The following is a 20,344-nucleotide window of genomic DNA, read 5'->3' as shown; positions in this document are numbered from 1 at the left end:
ACATCTGCTTACTCGCTTCCTGCTCCTCACAAGGCTCTTCCTCCCTTTTCTATTCACCGTAATTTACACTTCCTTCTTCAGGAGGTCTTCCCTGGCCACTCTAACTCACTGTAACTAAGCGCTTTGTCCTTGGAATTTCCAGTAGCATAAAACGTCTGCACATCTCATTTACACACAACTCCTGTGCCATCTATTACTTTCTCCCAATGTCCTTTAATTTTTCATGCCCACATGTCTGCTCTAAGTTAACTGTAAGCAGAACCCATGTGTTACATTTTTCTATGTCCCACAGGACATTATGCATAACGTGAACACTCAATAAATAATCATGGGAATTGATGATCCCCCAAAGCTCAAGAACTGCCCTCCCTCATTTTCTTTTGGCAATATTATTTTTACTTATCTTTTTTGGAAATTACAAGTATGGATAGTTGAGTTACAGATAACACATTACAATTAATTACACTAAACATGAAGCAGAAAAGAGAACAGACGGAGCTGTGTTGGAATCTATTTCTGAAACACTCATTTCAGAAAATGCAAAGAAAGGTTAACATCATGGGTGAAAGAGGAGAATGAAAGTAAAACCAAAGGGGATAAAGTATTAGTAACCTGAACGTTTTTTTCCTTTTTATTTGTCACAAATACTCTTCCTTTTCTTACTTCACATACTTGGTAGATACATTAATTTATTCACACAGACACAAGCTACAAATATACTACAGAAAAGAAAACAGGCTTTTTTAAACATCCACTTGTTTTGTTCTTTAAGTGCATTATAAATGACGTTACACACATATAAACATTAAATAGAGGAGAGCATGAAAAACAGTATTAAATATTATTTGACTGTTTAAAACAATTCCACATAGCTTTCAATAAACTCATCTTTTTCAGTTAAAGACACATGAGTAAAAACTATAGTTCTTAATCTTGTCTTAGTATTTTCTAAAACTATGGCATCTTAAGGCATTTTCTGGGTATATAAAAGTACCCGTAGAGTATGTGAATTGCAGGAAATTCATGCAGACCGATCTTTCTTTGCCTTTGAAAACTAATTGGTAACAACAACAACAAAAAAATCAATCCATCTTTTTATGTGTTTACTATGTTGGTTTAAGATTATTTCTATACTTTTGTGTTATTATGAACCCAACTACACAGGTTCAAAACACAGTCTTTGAAAAATAAAAGTTTTAATCCCCAAAGGCACAAAAGAAATTTGTAATATTCATTTGATTACCCTAAACAATATTAGACTTAATGAACAGTTTCTTTCTAATGAGCCAATTTTTATTAGCATTTTTGTATTGAGTATTTTATAGTTCTATTTTTCATTGAAATGATCTATTCATCATGGGCCATGTGTTTCAAACTCTGTTAAGTGATGGACTCCTGTATCTATATCATATCTTCATCCCCTTGGACCTTGCAAGAAAACAGGCATGCAGAAACACAAAATTATCAGTTACTTTTTCTGAATAGTTTTATAATCAAAATTTGATGATTTAACAGTTTTTCATAGAACACCCAAGAAAAAAATAAACCAGAATCTTAGTCATTCTAGCATTTTCTCTGATCTAACCAGACCACAATTACACTATTTAGCACACACAAATAATTAATATTTGAAGTAAGTCTTGCATTCTTATACTTTAAATACAGGGGGTCAAAGAAGCTATTAGGGTAATTTAAGAAACTCATAAACTTTAAGCTTTCAATAAGCCACAACTAAATAAAAAATTCTCCTAATTATACTTCTCTGGTAATAGTTTAATAGGATTAAGCAAAGAACAGCAGTTTATTGAAAGAAAAAGGCAAAAGAAGAAAGCCCTGACTCATCAGTCTTGTCTCAGAATTTCTACCACACTAGAGGATACAAAACTGGTGACTTTTATACTAAGGTTTTTTTCCTCTCTAGATATTTTCCAGGACCTAGCTGCAAATACTTTTGTCACTTAAATGGGAACATATATCCTTTCTACACAGCAATTCTCTACATGATCATGGAAAATAGTGTTAATAAATCTAGTTCCCTTGACAAATACTGGCAAGGAAATAGGATAAAAAATTTTTGGTGGAAATTCATGAAGTTATTTTAAAATGAAAGTTGGATTTTTACATCCAACAATCTTTACAAAAGCTTTTTATATTATAAATTATTCCCTCAATTAATTTTTTGAGTGCACATATAGAAGCAAAACAAAGAGGCCCATTATCTTTAAGACAGTAAGAAATAACTATAATGATCTACATATGATGACATGAGAAGAAACTACCACCTTCTGTGATTTTTCAAGAGAAAAGACTATGCTTTGAAAAACAATATGCAATGACAACACTAAGTTTCCATAAAAAGATGATGACTGATGGTACAGAACTGTGTGGGAAAAACATCGGGCTAAAAACTCCCAGCAATGCTTCTTTTGGATGCTTATATGAGTCACTTGACAGAGCAGTTTTGGATTTTAAAAAAGGGGTATAAAATAATTTAATAGAGATTTCAGAATTATGTGGTTGGGGATATGACCTCCTATTGTAAATGCTAGACACTGTTGATGATAAAGCTATACAATATAATCATGAATACACACACACACACACACACACACACACACACACACACACACCTTCCAGACACATGAAAAAAGCCAATGTGCTGTCATTAAAGTTACAAGAAAAGATATTTGTGGCTTGGAGTTAAATTCCTGCAAAAGTGCTGTATACCACACAGCTCAGACCAAAATGAAGATAATGTGCACCAGAAAACTGATACATGATCAAAAGAGGGCTTTGGTAACAAAAAGCAAGTAAAGGGCATGGTTAAGTGTCTGGGGGACCAATTTGGTAGGAAGGCCTAGCATTAAAGCTGTTTTTCAGAACCTTGTAAAAGGTTCCTCAGGGTTTTTTTTCTCCCATTTTTGCACCCCTTAAAAACAAATATAGCGTATTTTATTGTTATTGTTGTGATGCAGGAAAGATAACTGAGTAAAAATGCCCTAAGTACATGTGGGTCCTCCTCCATCTCAAAGCTTAAATACTTTGGTGTTTATGTAATTGAGAAGTTCAAGAAATGTCCACATATATGTCATGTTTCAAGGTTCTATTTCTTGACGAGTGGTGGCTACACAAGCGTGTCTACTCCTGTAGGTGCTTTATGTATCAATAAAAGTCTTAAAAAATGGGTGTGGGTAGTTTAAGGGCAAATATTTGTCACGTATTAACATTAGTGTTGGTGAGATATAATTAAGTTCTATGCTACTTAGAGCACCCCTAAAATAAAATATAAGACAACTGGAAAGAGAATAAAAATTTGTCCAACTTTTGCTGACTCAAGACACAGGTATGAGGAAGAATGGATCAATAACATAACCCCAGAACTTCATGTATGAGAAAGTCGAGGACTGTACTGAGAGAAAAAAGGTGATGGAGAACAAAGAGGTATCCAAAAATCCTCCTTCCCAGCTACCACTGAATTCTGCCCAATTCCTTCATTCCCTCACAATGTCCACCCTTACCCCTCCCCACCACTTAGTCTCCAGGTATCAACACTGGCCGCCCCTCACCTGCAGAAGCCCATGAGATACCTCAGTCTTCCTTGACTCCAGGCTCCCACTCCATCACCTGTGACCTTGATTTCCTGCCTACTCTTGAAGTGTCTTGTACTTACTGATCAAGTTCTCAAAGACAATCTAACACCAAATCTCTCTACTCTGATGCTAGGAGGGAATTGGGGGTAAGTTCCCAATTAAGTTCCTAGAAATGAGATTCATATTTCTGAACACACTGGAATTTTCAATGTATTCTCAAAGTATAGTACCATAAAAAATTGTAGTTGAGTTCTCTACTTCTCATTTGTGATGGGAGAGGGTTGAGGGGGGGAGCTTTTTTGGTATGCCTTACAACCTTGACCAACTTTTACAAAAGTCAATGGAAAAAAAGGATCTGTACCTAAAACTATCCTTCTGAAACACAACAATTTTATTCTTGAGTGCTCTATTCAAAACACTTTAGTAAATGGTAGAGAAATACAGAAATCTTAAGAAAAGTTCCTTTAGCTATATTAATTTAGAATATTACTTAGCTTTAACTTTGCTGTTTTGCTCCAGGTAGAGCTGCTTAAAATGTGAAATAATCAAATGCACAAATTATAGTGCTAAAAGTTTCTGTGCATGTATCACTTTGAATCAATTTTACATTAAATAAGTTTTTAAACAGTGTAAGAGTGTCATACAAGCTAACATCTTTAAAAGGAAAAGCTGCTGACAGAAAGTAGAGCTAGTACTTAACACATACCACTGTGCACAACTACAGTTCTGTATATAAATTGATATTAACAATTTCTAGTTAAGCCTACATCAATTAGAAGTTACACATAAAAACAAAAACAAATTCTTGATAAAATTACTAAATTACTTTCTTTGATTTCGGGGATATTTTGTTGTGAGGTCAAGAAAAGTACTGTTTACGGATATTTCCTAACTTCAAATAGCTACGTATGCTGCTTCTAACATCTTCAAGAGGACGTGGTTTAGGTGGTGGGGAAAGGGAACATGGAAGGGTTTTTACCTTTAACTTTGAATATTCCATTGAAAGATTTTTTTTAATGTTTTTAATGTTTGAGAGAGAATGAGTGAGCACAAGCAGGGGAGGGGCAGCGAGAGAGGGAGACAGAGGATCCGAAGTAGGCTCTGCAACTGATGGCACACATCATGAGACCATGACGGGAGCCAGAGTCGGATGCTCAACCAACTGAGCCACCCAGGCACCCCTAGCTTTAATTATTTCCCTATTGTTTGAATTCTTCTTGTTTCCAAAGAGTATGTACTTTTAGTAATTAGTGAAAACACTTAATCGGAGTTGTGAGAGTTGGGAGGACACAAACACAACAAAAGTGTATTATTAAAAACATTTTCAGGATGAAACATACCACACGCTCTTCTATAATGAAACAATTTATGTAAGAATAGATTTATTTAAAATGTATTCAGGTTTTCTGCTAAAATCACAGTCAAGGACAAAACTTTATGCTAGGCAGGGAAAAGCAGAAGAGTGAAAACTCTTGGGGTGGCAGGGCCAGGGGAGGTGTGGCTGTAATTTCTCTGCAATCTCTAGTGCATCTCAAAACCATTCCTTAGATCCTTTTCTGCTTTTCAAGTATCTTACATCAGCAGCTCTCCAGTCTCGGTCTCCAGACCAGCAGTATCAGCAAACCTGTTCAACTGCACACTCAACAGGCCCCACTCCAGACCTACTGCATCAGAAACTCTGGGAAGGGGGTGGGGGGCGGGGTGGGGTGGGGTGAGGGACAACAATCTGTGCTTTAACAGCAGAGTTGATTCTGAGTTTGAGAAGCACCATGTGCAAGTACATTGGACAACGTAACACATTCTTATAGTTACTTCCGTTTCACAACACAAACTCAGTAATTATCACTTGATTTATACACTCCTGGATTGCTTCAGGCTAATTTCATATGCAAAGTATTAAATACTAAAAAACAGAAATCTGAGGGAAGAGGAAGGACAGCACAAACATGAAATACATAATGCTCAAGAGAAAAAAAAAATTTTTTTTTTTAAATAAACTAATGGAATATAGAATGTTAGAAGAGATTGTTAGGTCATTGAGCCCAAACTCTTTCCCCTCTACAGGAATATGGTCCACAAGGCTTGGCAAATATTTGTACAGTTCACTATTTTAAATTTTTTTTTTCAACGTTTATTTATTTTTGGGACAGAAAGAGACAGAGCATGAACGGGGGAGGGGCAGAGAAAGAGGGAGACACAGAATCGGAAACAGGCTCCAGGCTCTGAGCCATCAGCCCAGAGCCTGACGCGGGGCTCGAACTCACAGACCGCGAGATCGTGACCTGGCTGAAGTCGGACGCTTAACCGACTGCGCCACCCAGGCGCCCAGAGAGAAAAATTTTAAGATATATTTGTGGTTCAGGTCCCCGTTAAAAGATCAAGCATGGGCACTTAATATATGCCCAACATTCTGCAGAGCACTACACAAGTAGAAATTCAGCTAATAAAGAAAAACATGACATAGTTTCCATGGCTTGAATTACCATCTATCTACACTAAAGGTTCTCAGTCAAGGCTACTAATGTCTCCTGGGGGCTCTTTCATCTTATTCTTCCTCACTTACCTGTCTCCCAAAATCATGGCCCAAATGGTTGATGTTACTGTTAAGAAAGTATCATACACTTCCGGTGTACGAGACAGATGGAAGGTTACAAATTACTGACCTTTACCAGACAGATCTCTCCTAATCTTCTACTTGCTGGATATTTCCACTTGGGAGACCAGATATGAACCTCAAATTCAATGTACCTAAAATTGACCTCATTATTCTGTCCCTGCCCATATCCCCACTCCTTTTCCTTCCTTTGCTCAGTAAATTTAACACAAAGATAGCTAAGCCAAAACTACCATCTTTGACATACCCATCGCTTACCACCCCATAGCCAATCACCAAGGCAGTTCATCTTACTTCCAAAGTAGCTCCAGAACCCATCCATCCTGTTTGCCACTATCCTGGCCCAGGCCTCTAGTGCCTCTCCTCTGGATTGGTGATTCATATTCCTGCCCCATTAACCCTGCCTCTCGTCTCGTTGCTCCTTCCAGAAAGAACGTATTCTCCAAACAGTAAATATGGTTATGTCACTCCACTGTTTAAAATCCTTCCATGGCTTCCTGCTGCCTTAAGGAAAAACGTGAAATTACAACATCCTTCATCATCTGATCTCTCTCTCCAGCTGTAAATCTCACATCACCACTCACAACTCTGGCTATACTGAATACAGTTAGTTGATGAAACGCAGGATTCTTTCTTTCTTCACCTCCTATGATATGATGTAACCTTTATTATTAAACTTTCTTCGTTTCTATTTACCCTTCACGATCCAGTCGCAACGTCACTTCTCTCATAAAGCTATCTCTCACCTCCACTTATGTTATATCCAACAGTACCCTGCAAGTACAATACTTACCATCCTGTACAGAAACCATGTGTCTCCTCTAGATTCCAAGCCTTACCAAGAAGACAAACCATGCCTATGTCATTCACAATTAGCACCAGGCAGCAGTATAGCATGAAATTAAAAGCATGGGCTCTGGAATCAGACAGACCTAAAATGTGTCAAAAGCAGTGAGAGTTTGGACCGTTTCTTAAACTCAATCTCCCTAGGTTTCCTTACCTATAAAATGTATAACTACTTTACAAGGATTATAAGTGATATGTGAAGTATTTGTTAGCATAGTGTTGGTACACAGAAATATTAGCTATTATTATTACTTCATATGGCAACTATCAAGGGAGATGTATGCTGAATGAATACAATATTCACAAATTATTAAAAACATGTATTTATTAATGCTAAGCTCATATAACTCATTATATTTCCAAGTAAAGTTTATATTCTATAAGGAGGCTTTAGTTTAATTCATGTCCACGGCACCGAAGTTTTCTTACAGCTAATATTAGGTTGAATTATAGAGCAGAATGTTCAAAGAGAATCACCTGTGCCTCACTTTCAGGAACAATTTGTTTGTTAAGTCGAATCTGCTCCAAACCAGGGCTCTCTAAAGAATTTGGGGAAGTGTTACCAATCGGGGCAGTTACATTATACCTTGCTGACTGATAAAAGCTGTAGTATTCAAGTCTGTTCTCCCCTGAGTTTTCTGGTGCCTTTACTTTTTGTTTAACTTGAACAACTTTGTAGATCAAAAAAATGATTAAAACACAAGCTAAGATGAAAAAGGCTAGCAAAATGTCAAAAGCCTCATTCAACTTTTCAATTTCTTGTGCACAAATAAGAGATGTTCTCCCTGACACAGAAGCAGCATCAATCGGTAGAGCACTGTTTTTTTCCGAGTTCAAGTTAACAGAAGTAGTAAGCTGTATTTGCACAGGCAGCACTGCAGTAGCCTCTAATGGATTACCAAAGGTATTCTCTTGAAAGAATCTACTGGCAGGAGAAGTACGACTTCGTTCCCAGAGAGTAACACTCTCGGTATTTTCCAAATGTTTCTCATTTGTGGTTATTTTATGCCAGGCCATCATTAACGTTGTAGTCTTGTGATGAATATGAAGAGATTTTACAGCCCAAGCTCTGGATACATTTGTCGAAGATGTAACACAATTTGTAAACTCAGTCCATTTAATGGAGTGCAGTGCTCTGCCGCGCAGGGATAGGGGATTCTGACACGAGATGTTCAGCGTAATGGCTGAAGACGCTAGCCAGTCCCGAAGGCCCAAGAGTTTGCAGTTACATTCCCAAGGATTAGAATTTGCCTGCAGATGAGTCAGTGAAGACAATGGCTTAAGGACCCTTGGATGTAAGTCTGTAAGATTATTAAATGACAGATTAAGGATCTTCAGAGACGCTCCCATGTTTTCAAAAGTATCATTATCAATACTGATTATTCTGTTTCTATCTAACTTCAGGTAAATTAAATTCTTTAACAAGCTAAATGTGTCGGAATTTAAATTTTCTAAATTATTATGACTTAAGATCAAATGTTTAAGATTATTAATTCCACTAAACCCATCCCTAGTAACATTTTTAATTCTTGAATTTTTCAGGAGGAGATACTCCAAGCTGACAAGTCCTTTAAATGCAAAGGGCTGTATGGCTTCAATGTGGTTATGAGACAAAGAAAGTCTTTTAAGGCTTTTAAGTACTTCAAAAGCATTTGATGGTACTCTTGTTAAATTATTACCTCCTAGATACAAACAATCCAGGTTTCCAAGATGCTGAAAGCCTAAATCTGATATCCTCAAAATTTTATTGTTTGATAAATCAAGTATCCGAAGAGCAATCATACCAACAAAGGTACCATGCCCCAGGACAGTGATGCGATTCCTTTGCAGATTTAAGTACTGAACTGAAACTAAGTCATTAAATACTCCTCTTGGAACAAAAGATATTTGATTAGACTGTAAATATAAATTACGAAGACTGGAAAGTCCCTCAAATATTCCAGGATCCAAGCGTTTCATAAAATTATTATTTAGATATAGAAAATATAGATGCCTCAAATGAACAAAGGCTTTTGGATATACATACACAATGCCAGAGTTATCCAAATACAATGCTACAAGAGAACGAAGTCCTGTTAAATCACTCTCATTTACATGAGATATATTGTTTCCACTCAGGTACAGAAAAACTGTACTTTCAGGAAAATTCTTAGGAATACTTGAAAGGCCTAAGTTACGGCAGTTAATCTGTCTCCCAGTGCAGAGCTGGCAAATGGACGAACATCCAAGAATCTCTTTATGGAATAATAATACAAGATAACAGGTAACAAGTAGAATAAGTCGTAGGCAAGGCAGAGAAAAATGTAATCCACACATAGCCCTGTTCTTGGTTTTTCTGTTCATATCAGAATTGGCTATAAAAAAAGAAGGTAAAACTTTAAATCATCAAAAAGTTCTCCAAATCAAAGTTTTACAATACTAAAAAGTCTGTATCTCGCTTATTTTTATTAACATCAGCCAATAATACTAGGTATCATAAATCCTACTATGGTGATAGCATAAAATAATGAGTTTGGAGTGGGTTCTAGAATTAATACCTCCAGGCCATTAACCCACTGCTTGACAAAATGGTAATTCAAATTGAACAAACTGCAAAATGTTTGCTAAGCCAATTTAAAATATTATAATTAACAATAACAAAAATAACAAATGATGACGTAAGGATAATGGTCTTTGAAAAGAATTTGTCCATTTTCAAATTAAGGTAATATCAATTAAATAACACTATAATTTACGAAAATACAAATTCATTACAAAACAACAAAACTACAGCTTTTCACAAAATCAAATTACTTTTCGTTTCAGCTAAAAATTCATATTTAAATAAATAATCTTACCAAGAACAGGAAATTCATATTATTGACACCCGGCTGATTCAAGTAAAGGTTTGCTTTCTAAATCTGAAGAGCGACATTTCTAAGCTCCATCTCTTTCTGTGGCACTGTTGACCTCCCCCCACTCCACTTTTTTTTTTTTTTTTTTTTTTAAGTCACAGTTTGCTCAGGAAACACCACTCTTCACATGGGTTCCTCCAGAGTCAGTGAGTAAAACAAGTTACCATGGATACAGGAAACTGAGAGACAGGAAGTAATTTTATCTATGTTTCAAAGGTATTGTTGAAAGAAAATCTCAGGAACTTATTTTTTTCAGAAACCATTAATTTGAGATTTACTAATGCACATACCTAAACATCTTAGAATTTAAAAAATGTTTTTTAAAAGGATATCTGAAAATTGTAAATATTCAAAATGAACAAACTTCAGGCATCAGCAACAGATAGCTACTGAGTAGGAAAAGTGAGTTAAGATGTAAACAGACTAACATAATTTTGGTGAATTTAGCATAAAATATTTACACTGTTTTGAATACATATTACAGACTTCAACTTTTATTCCTTTAAAAAAAAACAGGTAGCAAAAACAATTAAGCAATTTAGAATGGTGAACACAAATGTCCTTACACTAACCTCTGTGCTCTTCCTTTTTAATTTTTCAAAGAGATTTTTGGGTATAAAGAATACTGAATACCACCAACTAGCATCTTAATTTATTAAGGTATATGCCTTGCATTGAAAAATGATATAAAGTTGCATACCAAATTACTGGCAAAGATTACCTGTGGCAAGAAAAGTTGGGGAAAGTAAAAGAAGCCGTTTAATGACTTTTCAACTACACACACACACACACACACACACACACACCCCTGAAATAGTGTGAATCTTTTACAGTAAAAATCTATGTATACTGTAGTATTTTAAGGTAATGATTTAAAGAGTTAACTATAGGAGCACCTCGGTGGCTCAGTCAGTTCAGTGTACGACTTCAGCTCAGGTCATGATCTTGCTGTTTGTGAGTTGGAGCCCTGGGTCCGGCTCTGTGCTGACAGCTTACAGCCTGAAGCCTGCTTCAGATTTTGTTTCCCTCTCTCTCTGCCCATCCCTGGTTTGCACTCTGTCTCTTTCTTTCTCTCTCTCTCTCAAAAATAAACGTTTAAAAAAATTAAATATAAAGAATTAAGTATAAATTGTTTATATTATTTGTTTAGTCATTAATTTTCCATAAAGCTCGTTGTTTAGATTTTCTAATTCTGTCATTAATATTACCAATGCTCTGACAATACAGTTCAAAAATCAGTAGTAATAGTAATAGTAATAGTAGTAGTAGTAAAAAGAAGGCATAAATAACTCCCTTTTGATACTAGACCATTTTTCAGATCAAGACAATTACTTCATATAATAATATGAATTATTTCCATATTAAATATATACCTAATAGTGTGGATAGATAGATAGATAGTATATACTATAATAGGGAATATAAATATATACTATAATAGGGAAAGATAGGATAAAATAGGCAGAGAGGGAAAGGTTAGGACCTGAGGTCCCTGGGTGGGGAAAAACACATATTTTGAACAATGCTGGGAGTGGTTTACCACAGCAAACCCCTAAGGGTATAAGGTCCCTCTTAAGAATATAACCTGGTCCCCTCAGGTTCCCCTCAGGAATTTGACAATAAAAATACCTAGCTAAACCATAAAACTTACGTTATACATGGGACAATATGACCAGTCTAACTCCTTACACAATGGAGCCGAGCCAATCAGGAATGGACATCCCAGCACCTAGAGTTATCCAGCTAGCACGGACAGAATCTGAGAATGAACGAGGTGGAAGAAAACGGGGTGCTGACCAGAACCTTATAAAACAAGGACCCTTGCCTGTAGATGTGGGTTATTCACCTTTGAATGTCCCCTCCCTGTAGAGAGAACTTTCCTATTATTCTTCCTTTCTGAGCTTATACTCTAATAAACTTTTGCCTGCTGCTCATCTTGTGTCCACCTCTTCATTCTTTGAAGTGACAAAACAACGGACGCCGGGGATTGAGGTAAAAAATCCTGTAACAATACTGGGTAACAGATTTTTTCTCAAAATGATTTACATTTCTCACAACTATCTTTTGTGGCTGGCTATTGTTATTGCTATTGAGTGGATAAAGCAATTAGAAAACCACCACCAAAAATTCCAAATGACAGAGAGATGACACAAATTAGAGGTAAAGATGGAATAAGAGCTAGATTTCTCAAGTCTGCTTCGTGTTTAGTATTTTCCAAAACACACAAAGTACAATGAGGTACATCTATCTCATGGAGTTTTCAATTGCGTCATACAACTTAAAGAGTTAGGATGGGATTCAGGACACCCTACCCCAAAATACAGCACCCTGACATACTGAATATTCTAAACTGAAGGAGTATGAGAAAAAGGGAGAAGCAAGAAGGACTCTCTGTGACCTTCCCTACACCCAGTCACACCCCATTATCACCTGTCCTTCACTCTTGGATGAGGTCATGAAAACTTCATGTGAGAGGTGCCCTCCACTATGGTGGGAGAAAAGGAGCATCCTTATCTCCAAAGACAAAGAGAACTGTGAGAAGAATCCAAACAAACAGGCCTTGCAAAATTTCCAGTTTGCTACACTTACTTCATACCCAGTGCCCTATCATTATCTTTCCACAACTTTCCACTCTGCATCAAATCTAGCATAAAAACACATAGGTTTAACAAATCCCTTGGGATCTTCATTTCCTTTTGAAGGCTTCCGTGCTTTTCTCCTGTTATCTTGTCTTTGTCAGTTTAATTTTCAAATGCAGCCACAGAGTATGAGACAATGGAGGAAAACTTTTTCCTCTCCTACAGTTTGGAAGAGGTCAGAGAAATGGTCCATCAACAACAAAGAAAAATTTAGAGGAAAAATTACAAGGTAGTAAGATCAGAACATTAATTAATTTTTGTCCTCCATTCCAGAAATACCCAAAGCAGACAAAACTATTTATTCTTATTAGGTCTTAGAAATAAAATGCAAATTACACACTAAATAAAAGTGACAAAATAAAATACATTTTGTATTTCTCATATTGTACAAACTGAGGTAAACTTAAAGTGACTACAACCAACAATAACTCTAAACAATACATCATAGGTCTCAGGATGATATCCAGCAAAAATCTAATATCCAGAAAAACAAAGTTTAGCCTTTCTGTTCATAGGGGCTGCAGCTGTTAGAAACAAGTGATCACACCTACAGAAGAACACAGAAATCAAAACCTCACAAAAGGGTGATAGAGTTACAGAATTCAGAGACCTCCTCATCTTACTTGGTATTAAGCACATCACTAATTAATGGCAAAACTGGCCACTAAAGTTTTAGATTAGAACTCAACTTTCCCAGCTTCTCACTGCACTTATTGGAAGGTATATTTCCCCCTGCTTTAATTAGTATTATTTCACAGCCAATTCATATTGTTAAGGTAATTTAAAATCTTCTCATTAGCTGTCAATCCTCTGGTGAAATCTTCATATCATCTCCAAGGGATAATAATCCTCCCCAATTTAAACTGCGACATTTGATTTTGCTCTAGAATAATACATCAAAATGGGTCCTCATATTCCTTATCTGATTCCTAGTGATTTTCATTAGAACTATTGCTGAACAGGACACTCAGCCTCCTAAAAGGGCTTCCTCCTTTTTCCCCCAGGAAATTGACTCAATGAATGATTTTTCCTCTCACACCTCTTGTAGAACCTTCATTAATACTGCCTTCAAATAACCTCCTACTTCAGGTATCAGTACAAATCTATTTTCTTTCCCCTTTAGAAATTCCATTACAAGTACAACAAGGCATAAATAAAAGAACAATTATTCTATTACCATCTTTTCAATATATAACCACCTATGTTATGTAGCTACTGATCTTACAGATCTTAAAAGTTCTGGTCTTATAGATCATATAGATCTTAAAAGTTACTGCTTTGGTGACAGATTAAATGAGGATGCTGAGAGGTAATGTTATCAAAGACAATTTCCAAGTTTCTGACATGAGTAACTGGGTGTTCAGAAGTATCCAATATTGAGCAGAGCACAGTGAACTGGTTACATTATCCCCATCAAATCTATCCAATTCAGTAAATTACTGAGAGCCCACTAATGTGTCAAACATTGTGCTAGATTATAAGGGTACTAAAGATAAACAACATCTGGTCCCTGATCTGAAGGAGCTCAAAGGGGTCCTATAAGACAATGAATGTTCAGTTGACATACTCATTACAATAATACCATGTAGGCTATTCTGTAAGCAAGTACCCTATGTCTGGTGTTAAGCAGAGGAAAAAAAAAAAAACAATAACAACAAAAACGTGTACACCATTATCATCACCATAGGCAGAATTGATTTACTGAGTATATAACACTTCCTAGGCATTGGTCTAAGTATTTTACATGTATTAGGTCACTTAACACACAAAACAATCCAACAGTTTAGCTCTATTTTATAGACTAGGATAGAAATGTGTTAAATACCTTGTTCAAGGTCACACAGTGAACCCAAAAGCCAGTATTCACATCCACCCAGTGTGGTCCCAGGGCCTGGACCTTAAGTCTTTCACTGTATGTTCTCACTCAACACATGGGCCTAACCTCCAAAAAGCCCAGGAGGTGAGATATGTAAAATGCAAGCATAGAAGCAGAGCAAGCGCTACACAACAATGAGTGTATGATTCAGTAAAAACATTTCAAGAAGGCAGAAATCACCTGTAGGCAGAGAAAGTGGAAGGAGTTTCACAAATAAAAAAAATGGAAGACAAATAAAACATGTCAAAGGATGGCAAAGATTTCAGGTAAAGCAACCAAACTGGAGCCCTTTTACCACCTAGAATTCTACCCTCTTTCTCTAGTTTCCCTTCAACCTATAGCCTCTACTCTAAACCTTTTTCCATGACTTGTAATAAATATGGGGTTTAAGGGCTCCATCACCAGTGAGTGCTAACTGAAGTAGCACATGCTGCTGCCTGGCTGCACATTCAACGATTATTGTAAATGTCTGGCAAATACAAACTGAGGATCAACTCTATACAACCACTGCATAAAGATGGGCCAATGAAAGCTTCTTCCTGGGCTGAAAGCCTGCCAATTTCTGAAAGGTGAAATGGAGACAACAGCAATGACGAATGAACAAGAAAAATGAAGAGTGTCGGCAGGCATCACATGGAAACGATATGAATGGGAGAAAGCCTCACAGTAAATGATGGACAGCTTCAGGAAAGCCTAAATTGCTACCTTCACACACTTGGTCAAACTGACTGACAGTAATAACATTAGTATTAGCAGTATTAATAGATAAGATTAGAGCAATGATTGAAAGACTAATATTTCACCACTTACCATTTAACACTCCTATGCCTTCAACATTTTAATGGGCATGGTATATACAATGTCCAATTTAGCCTCCAAATAACCCAGAGCTGCTGGTTAGTACTACTGCCTCACAGGAGACATGAAAAAAATTAAGAACCAGAAAGCGAAATCGGGTCTGACGTCACATCAACAGTAGGTGGAGCAAACACCTAACCCAAATTTAGCTTTCCTCTCCATCACACCATGTCTTTTTCTCTCTGAAACTGCTGTATGGAGTGAAAGCAGTTCAAGGAAAGAATCTGCCAAAGTACGATGCTCCTCAAGCGACAGAGGTATACTGGCTGCACAAGAAACACCAGGAAGTACACAGGACTCGTGACTGTACTCCTTTTGTCCCCTTGCTGGAGCTAGCTGCTCTGGGACAATTATTTTCCTTTACGGTTTCAGCCACTTTGAGGACCACTTTGAGGGCGTGCACCCAATAGCTCATTCTCATTCACAAACTTCTCTTAATCTCATTCTAAAACAGTTTGAGATCCTGCACCTTTAGAGTCCTCTTATTTGACTATAGTTTGGTCTCTTGCGCGAGATGTTTAAAATAAGTTTACTGCTATACAATGGTTGCTGATCAGTTAAGAGTATTCAGTGTGAGATGAGGGCCACCTTATGAAACCGGTTTGTCAGAAACCTTTAATTTGTAGACAGGGTACTGGTCCTAGATACAGAAGATATGGAGAGTGTAGTCCCATATTCACAAGCATTCAAGAGCTTTCCCGAGTAGTTAGGACAGGAGACAGAAGACACAGAGTCGTTCTAAGGTGCAAGGGTACACTGACCAGTATGCCCACCAGCACCCTCAAGGTGCAGTGGCACCTATCACCACTGCACAGCAGGGTGCTCCAGCACATAATCAGAATTTTAAAAATACTGCTGAATGTTTGTTTTATCAGTACCGCAGGCTTTATATCAGGAAAGGAAGGTGGGGGCATTTTAGTTCTGCTACGTTTTAAGAGAAAGGGATTTTTACTGGAAACAAAAACCAAAATGGACTATTTCCATTCAAATTCTAAGGTAAGGGGACAAAAACACTTCAAAATACTTTACAAAGGGTTGACATTTTGGGGGTAAGAAGGGAGGGACAAAGGGATTTCGAAGCACTGACAGAAAAACAAATTTACGTTCAGCTTTAAAAAAGAAGTTTTTAAAAGGATTATAACCCTTCAACAATAACAACAAAATCAGCAAGCCCAGGAATAAGTCATTTACCTCTTTTTTTCTCAAAACTGCTTTGTATACAGATAAAGGCAGTGAACCTGTGATTATGGCATCCATCGTTCATCTTCCTAAACCACCTTGTCTACATCCTCCAACTTCTGCTAGATTACAGCTAACAAAATTCAGTTTATGAATATTAATCAGCTCAAAAGTAGATATCTTATTCAATTTACGTCTGCAAAGAAGACCAGCCTATAAATTCACAGCAAGACCCCAAAAAATACATATGCACAGCCTAGTCGAATGACAAAATCATTAAAAGCTGCATCACAGAGGGGTCTTCCCAGATGAAATGAAATGATCATAACCAGTCATTACTACAAACTATACTGGATTGCATACAAAGGAAAACATTCATAAGCCAAAGATTATTTTTTGAAAAGCCAAGGGTATATATCCCATTTGTAAACCATATAGCCAAAGGGAAGACAGGGAGTAGAACCTCACCAGGCAAGGTCCTGAAATTCCCAAGTACTCTTACACATGTTTTATTTTCCTTATCTAACAATGAGAGAGAAGTAGAGTCACTATTCAATACATCCTATAACGACTGCTCATTTTATGTTCGACTCTGACAATATAAAATTTCTAAACAACTTTCCCAGTGACACCTTACTGCCCTTTGCACAAACTTCTATACATTGAGATAATACACACTACATTAGAAATCAGTTCAAGCAAATCTTGACGAAAAAATTAATAATAAGAGCAACCATCACTCGCACACACACACAAAATGAAAACCCTACACTTTAAGTTCCACAAGGGTAAGGACTGCATCTGTTTTGCACCTCACGGTAATCTCACCATCTAGCATTGCAGAGATGTTCAGTTAAATTTCATGGAAAGGGAGGGAGAATGATCATTCAACTCTAAGGGGTAGAGTTATCACTAAGGGTGCTTTCGGCCACTCCCACTCTAAACTTAGTAGAATATGCACACCTGAAATACCACGACTTGATCATCTTATCAATTTCACACAAGAAGTAGAGGAAAAGTATGTTTCCCATCAGTCTTCTCAAATCGGCCTCTGTTATCTGGACTGTAGAGTTTGATACAGAAACTTACACAGCTTTTCTGTCGCAACAGAGACAATGTAACTTTAATTGGTAACTTGACTTCCCATAATAGCTCAACCTACTATCAGGAACCCATTTATAAAATCAGACCTATACAATGTATAGGAATCTGGTGTTTTAATTACCTATCACTCAAAATAAATACATAAATAAATAAGTAAAAATACCCATCACTCTAATCCAGCCCAATAGAATGAGCAATCCACTAGCAACTGAGATTTTGATTAATCAACTTTAGAAACAATCAGTCTTGAAGACTCATCTTTTTGAAATTGACACAGATAATTAGTATAAACAAACATGTCCACTAATAGCTTTTCATTTCAAAATTAACTAGCATTACAATGAAAACAACGATGCACAAAGATTTTCAGCACTTATTTAATGTTTGTTAAATGGCTTAGAATTTAATTATACTCTTTGTATATCATACGCATATTTTAATTGTAGCACTACAGAACAGTATAAATTATCTTATTCTTTATATAAACTGGTTTTCAGAAAGACTCACTTTTCCCAAGTGTTAGAATGAAACCTTAATTCCAAATCCCACAATCTCACACTACCTCTTTTCTGAATTTATAAAAACATATTTAATGCTCAAATGACTAATTTAAATGTTAAATATACATCCTTTTCAAAGTAAATTTATCTAGATTCATTTTATACTCTTGGAAAGGGTATTGACAGGCAGATAACAAAATTTATATATACAATTAATTTAACACATTAAAATATTCCTAAGTAGTTCCATTCAAAGAACCCCTAATTTGCAACAACACAACAAATCTACAAATCTACAAACTTTCCTTTTTAAGTCTGCTAAATTAGGTGTGCTAATAGGGCAAAAGTGAAGAATGATCTATCTACCTCAAATAGTACTTTATACAGTGACCAAAAAGTATGCTACACTTCCTACCAGGACTGACAAACTGAGAAATCAAATTGGCTCAATTTTTCAGGCACAAACATTCTTTGGAAGTTCAGAAAAATGTATTTAGTTGGGAGAAAAAATGCCCCATGACTGTAGTCTAAGTATTACATTCATTCTTCATTCATTCAATAAACTTACTGTGTACCCCCTAAGGTGTTAAGCGTGGTGTTAAGAACAAAAGTTGATTAATACTCAGTGTATTAATCATGGGTTATTTTCTGTATGCTGATGGTTTGACGGATGCGATCTTGATGACCCTGGAAAGAATGCCCCTCCCAGGGCTAGCCAATTCCTAAAGATAGTAAATGACTGCCTTCCGACATACATTCCATATGCAAACCATCTGATCCAGAGCCCATACTCCACTACTTCTTTCATCAGGCTCTTACACTTAGAGCCACTATCCCCCTGCTCTAATCACCAAAGGGCCAGGTAACACACAAGTGGCAAAAGTGCCTACACCCTAGAGCCTACTGAAATTATTTAAACTAGCCCAGCCTAAACTTCCCATCCTAAACCTCCTCGCCCTCACTTTCCCATTCCTTCCCATGGAAACCACAAGAAAGGTTCATGCCCACATTGTCCCCCAACTCCCTGTGCCTCCAGACCAACCTGGTGCTTCCCTGTGGTTCTGTGTGGTGTGGAGTACATCCTCCCCTTGGGAACTGCTAAAGACAAACCATCTTTCAATGGCTATTTCCCCTGGTCTGATGGCCTCGCCATATCTAAATAAAAATATAACCTGCACTTTACTTAGAGCACTCAGGACCTACTAACGATGCACTCATATTTAGTAATGTCTCCTGAACCAATAAATGACTGAATAAGCAAAGCATGAATGCTGGCAACAAACAGGCAAGCAAACACTAGATCGCAATTTCAAGACCTGAATCCTAGCACTTTCAGCATGTGACAAGTTGGGCAGGAGTGAAATGGATTTTTAAAAAACACCCACATGACAATTAGTAGCTTATCTTTAACAGTATTGTTTAGCAATACTGTTAGATGGAAACTATTAACTGCATGATACATTGCAGAGAAGAAAAGTGAACGGTACCTTGCAGGCCTGTCTTTCTAGGATGTATGTTCTACTCTCCACCCAGCTCTGTCCCTAATACCCTCACCGCCCTTGCTCTAAGGCCTTGAGCTGGGGGGATGACAGAATCAAGACTGCAAAAGAATACAGGCTTCCTTATGGGAGTGATGAAAATGTTCTAAAACCAACTGTGGTGATGGTTGCAAGACTCCGTGAAAAATTCTAAAAACGACCGAGTTGTACCCTTTATGTGGGTGAATTGTATGGTCTATGGATTACATGTCAATAAAGTTGTTACACCCCCCCCCACACACACACACACGTTTCTAAGACATTTTTCTTGGGAAAGACAAAAAATTGAACACTGATTTTCACTATAGAAAAGCTACTGAGATCTTAGGCCAACGATTTTCAAATAAACGAAAATACTATAAAATATTAAAAAAATATATGACCTAGAAGTAAAAAAGAAAAACACATCCTATTTTAAGGGATGAAAATAAAATTCTATGAAGTTAAATACTCATTTAGAAATGGTCAGTTTAAGCCAAGTATAACTCAGGTGAAGCAACATGTCTACAACTTAAAAACTATAAACTGCCTTTAATTTAAATATGTTTAAACTATACCAAAATAGTACTCTTTGGAAACTGTTACCTTGATTCAACTAGTCTAACATTTTAAATTTTTTTTTTCAACGTTTTTATTTATTTTTGGGACAGAGAGAGACAGAGCATGAACGGGGGAGGGGAAGAGAGAGAGGGAGACACAGAATCGG

The 20,344-nt window shown here is 36.7% G+C and overlaps 1 protein-coding gene across 2 annotated transcripts in view; it reads right to left on the bottom strand.

The window, feature by feature from the left end:
• Positions 1–20,344, bottom strand: part of IPO11 (importin 11) — a 204,015-nt gene that overhangs the window by 45,718 nt on the left and 137,953 nt on the right. Inside the window, exon 28 of one of the 2 annotated variants that reach the window (XM_043591112.1) lies at positions 7,358–8,351. The exons of the other annotated variant lie outside the window; for it this stretch is intronic. Coding sequence (XP_043447047.1) covers positions 8,330–8,351 — 22 coding nt within the window. The 3' untranslated portion in view covers positions 7,358–8,329. Of the gene's footprint in view, positions 1–7,357; positions 8,352–20,344 lie in introns of those variants that run through there. 2 annotated transcript variants of the gene reach the window in all.

This window comes from Prionailurus bengalensis, chromosome A1, assembly GCF_016509475.1.
Source record: "Prionailurus bengalensis isolate Pbe53 chromosome A1, Fcat_Pben_1.1_paternal_pri, whole genome shotgun sequence".
NCBI lineage: Eukaryota > Metazoa > Chordata > Mammalia > Carnivora > Felidae > Prionailurus > Prionailurus bengalensis.
The sequence above is the reverse complement of the archived record's forward strand: the minus strand, read 5'-3'. Positions and strand labels throughout refer to the sequence as shown.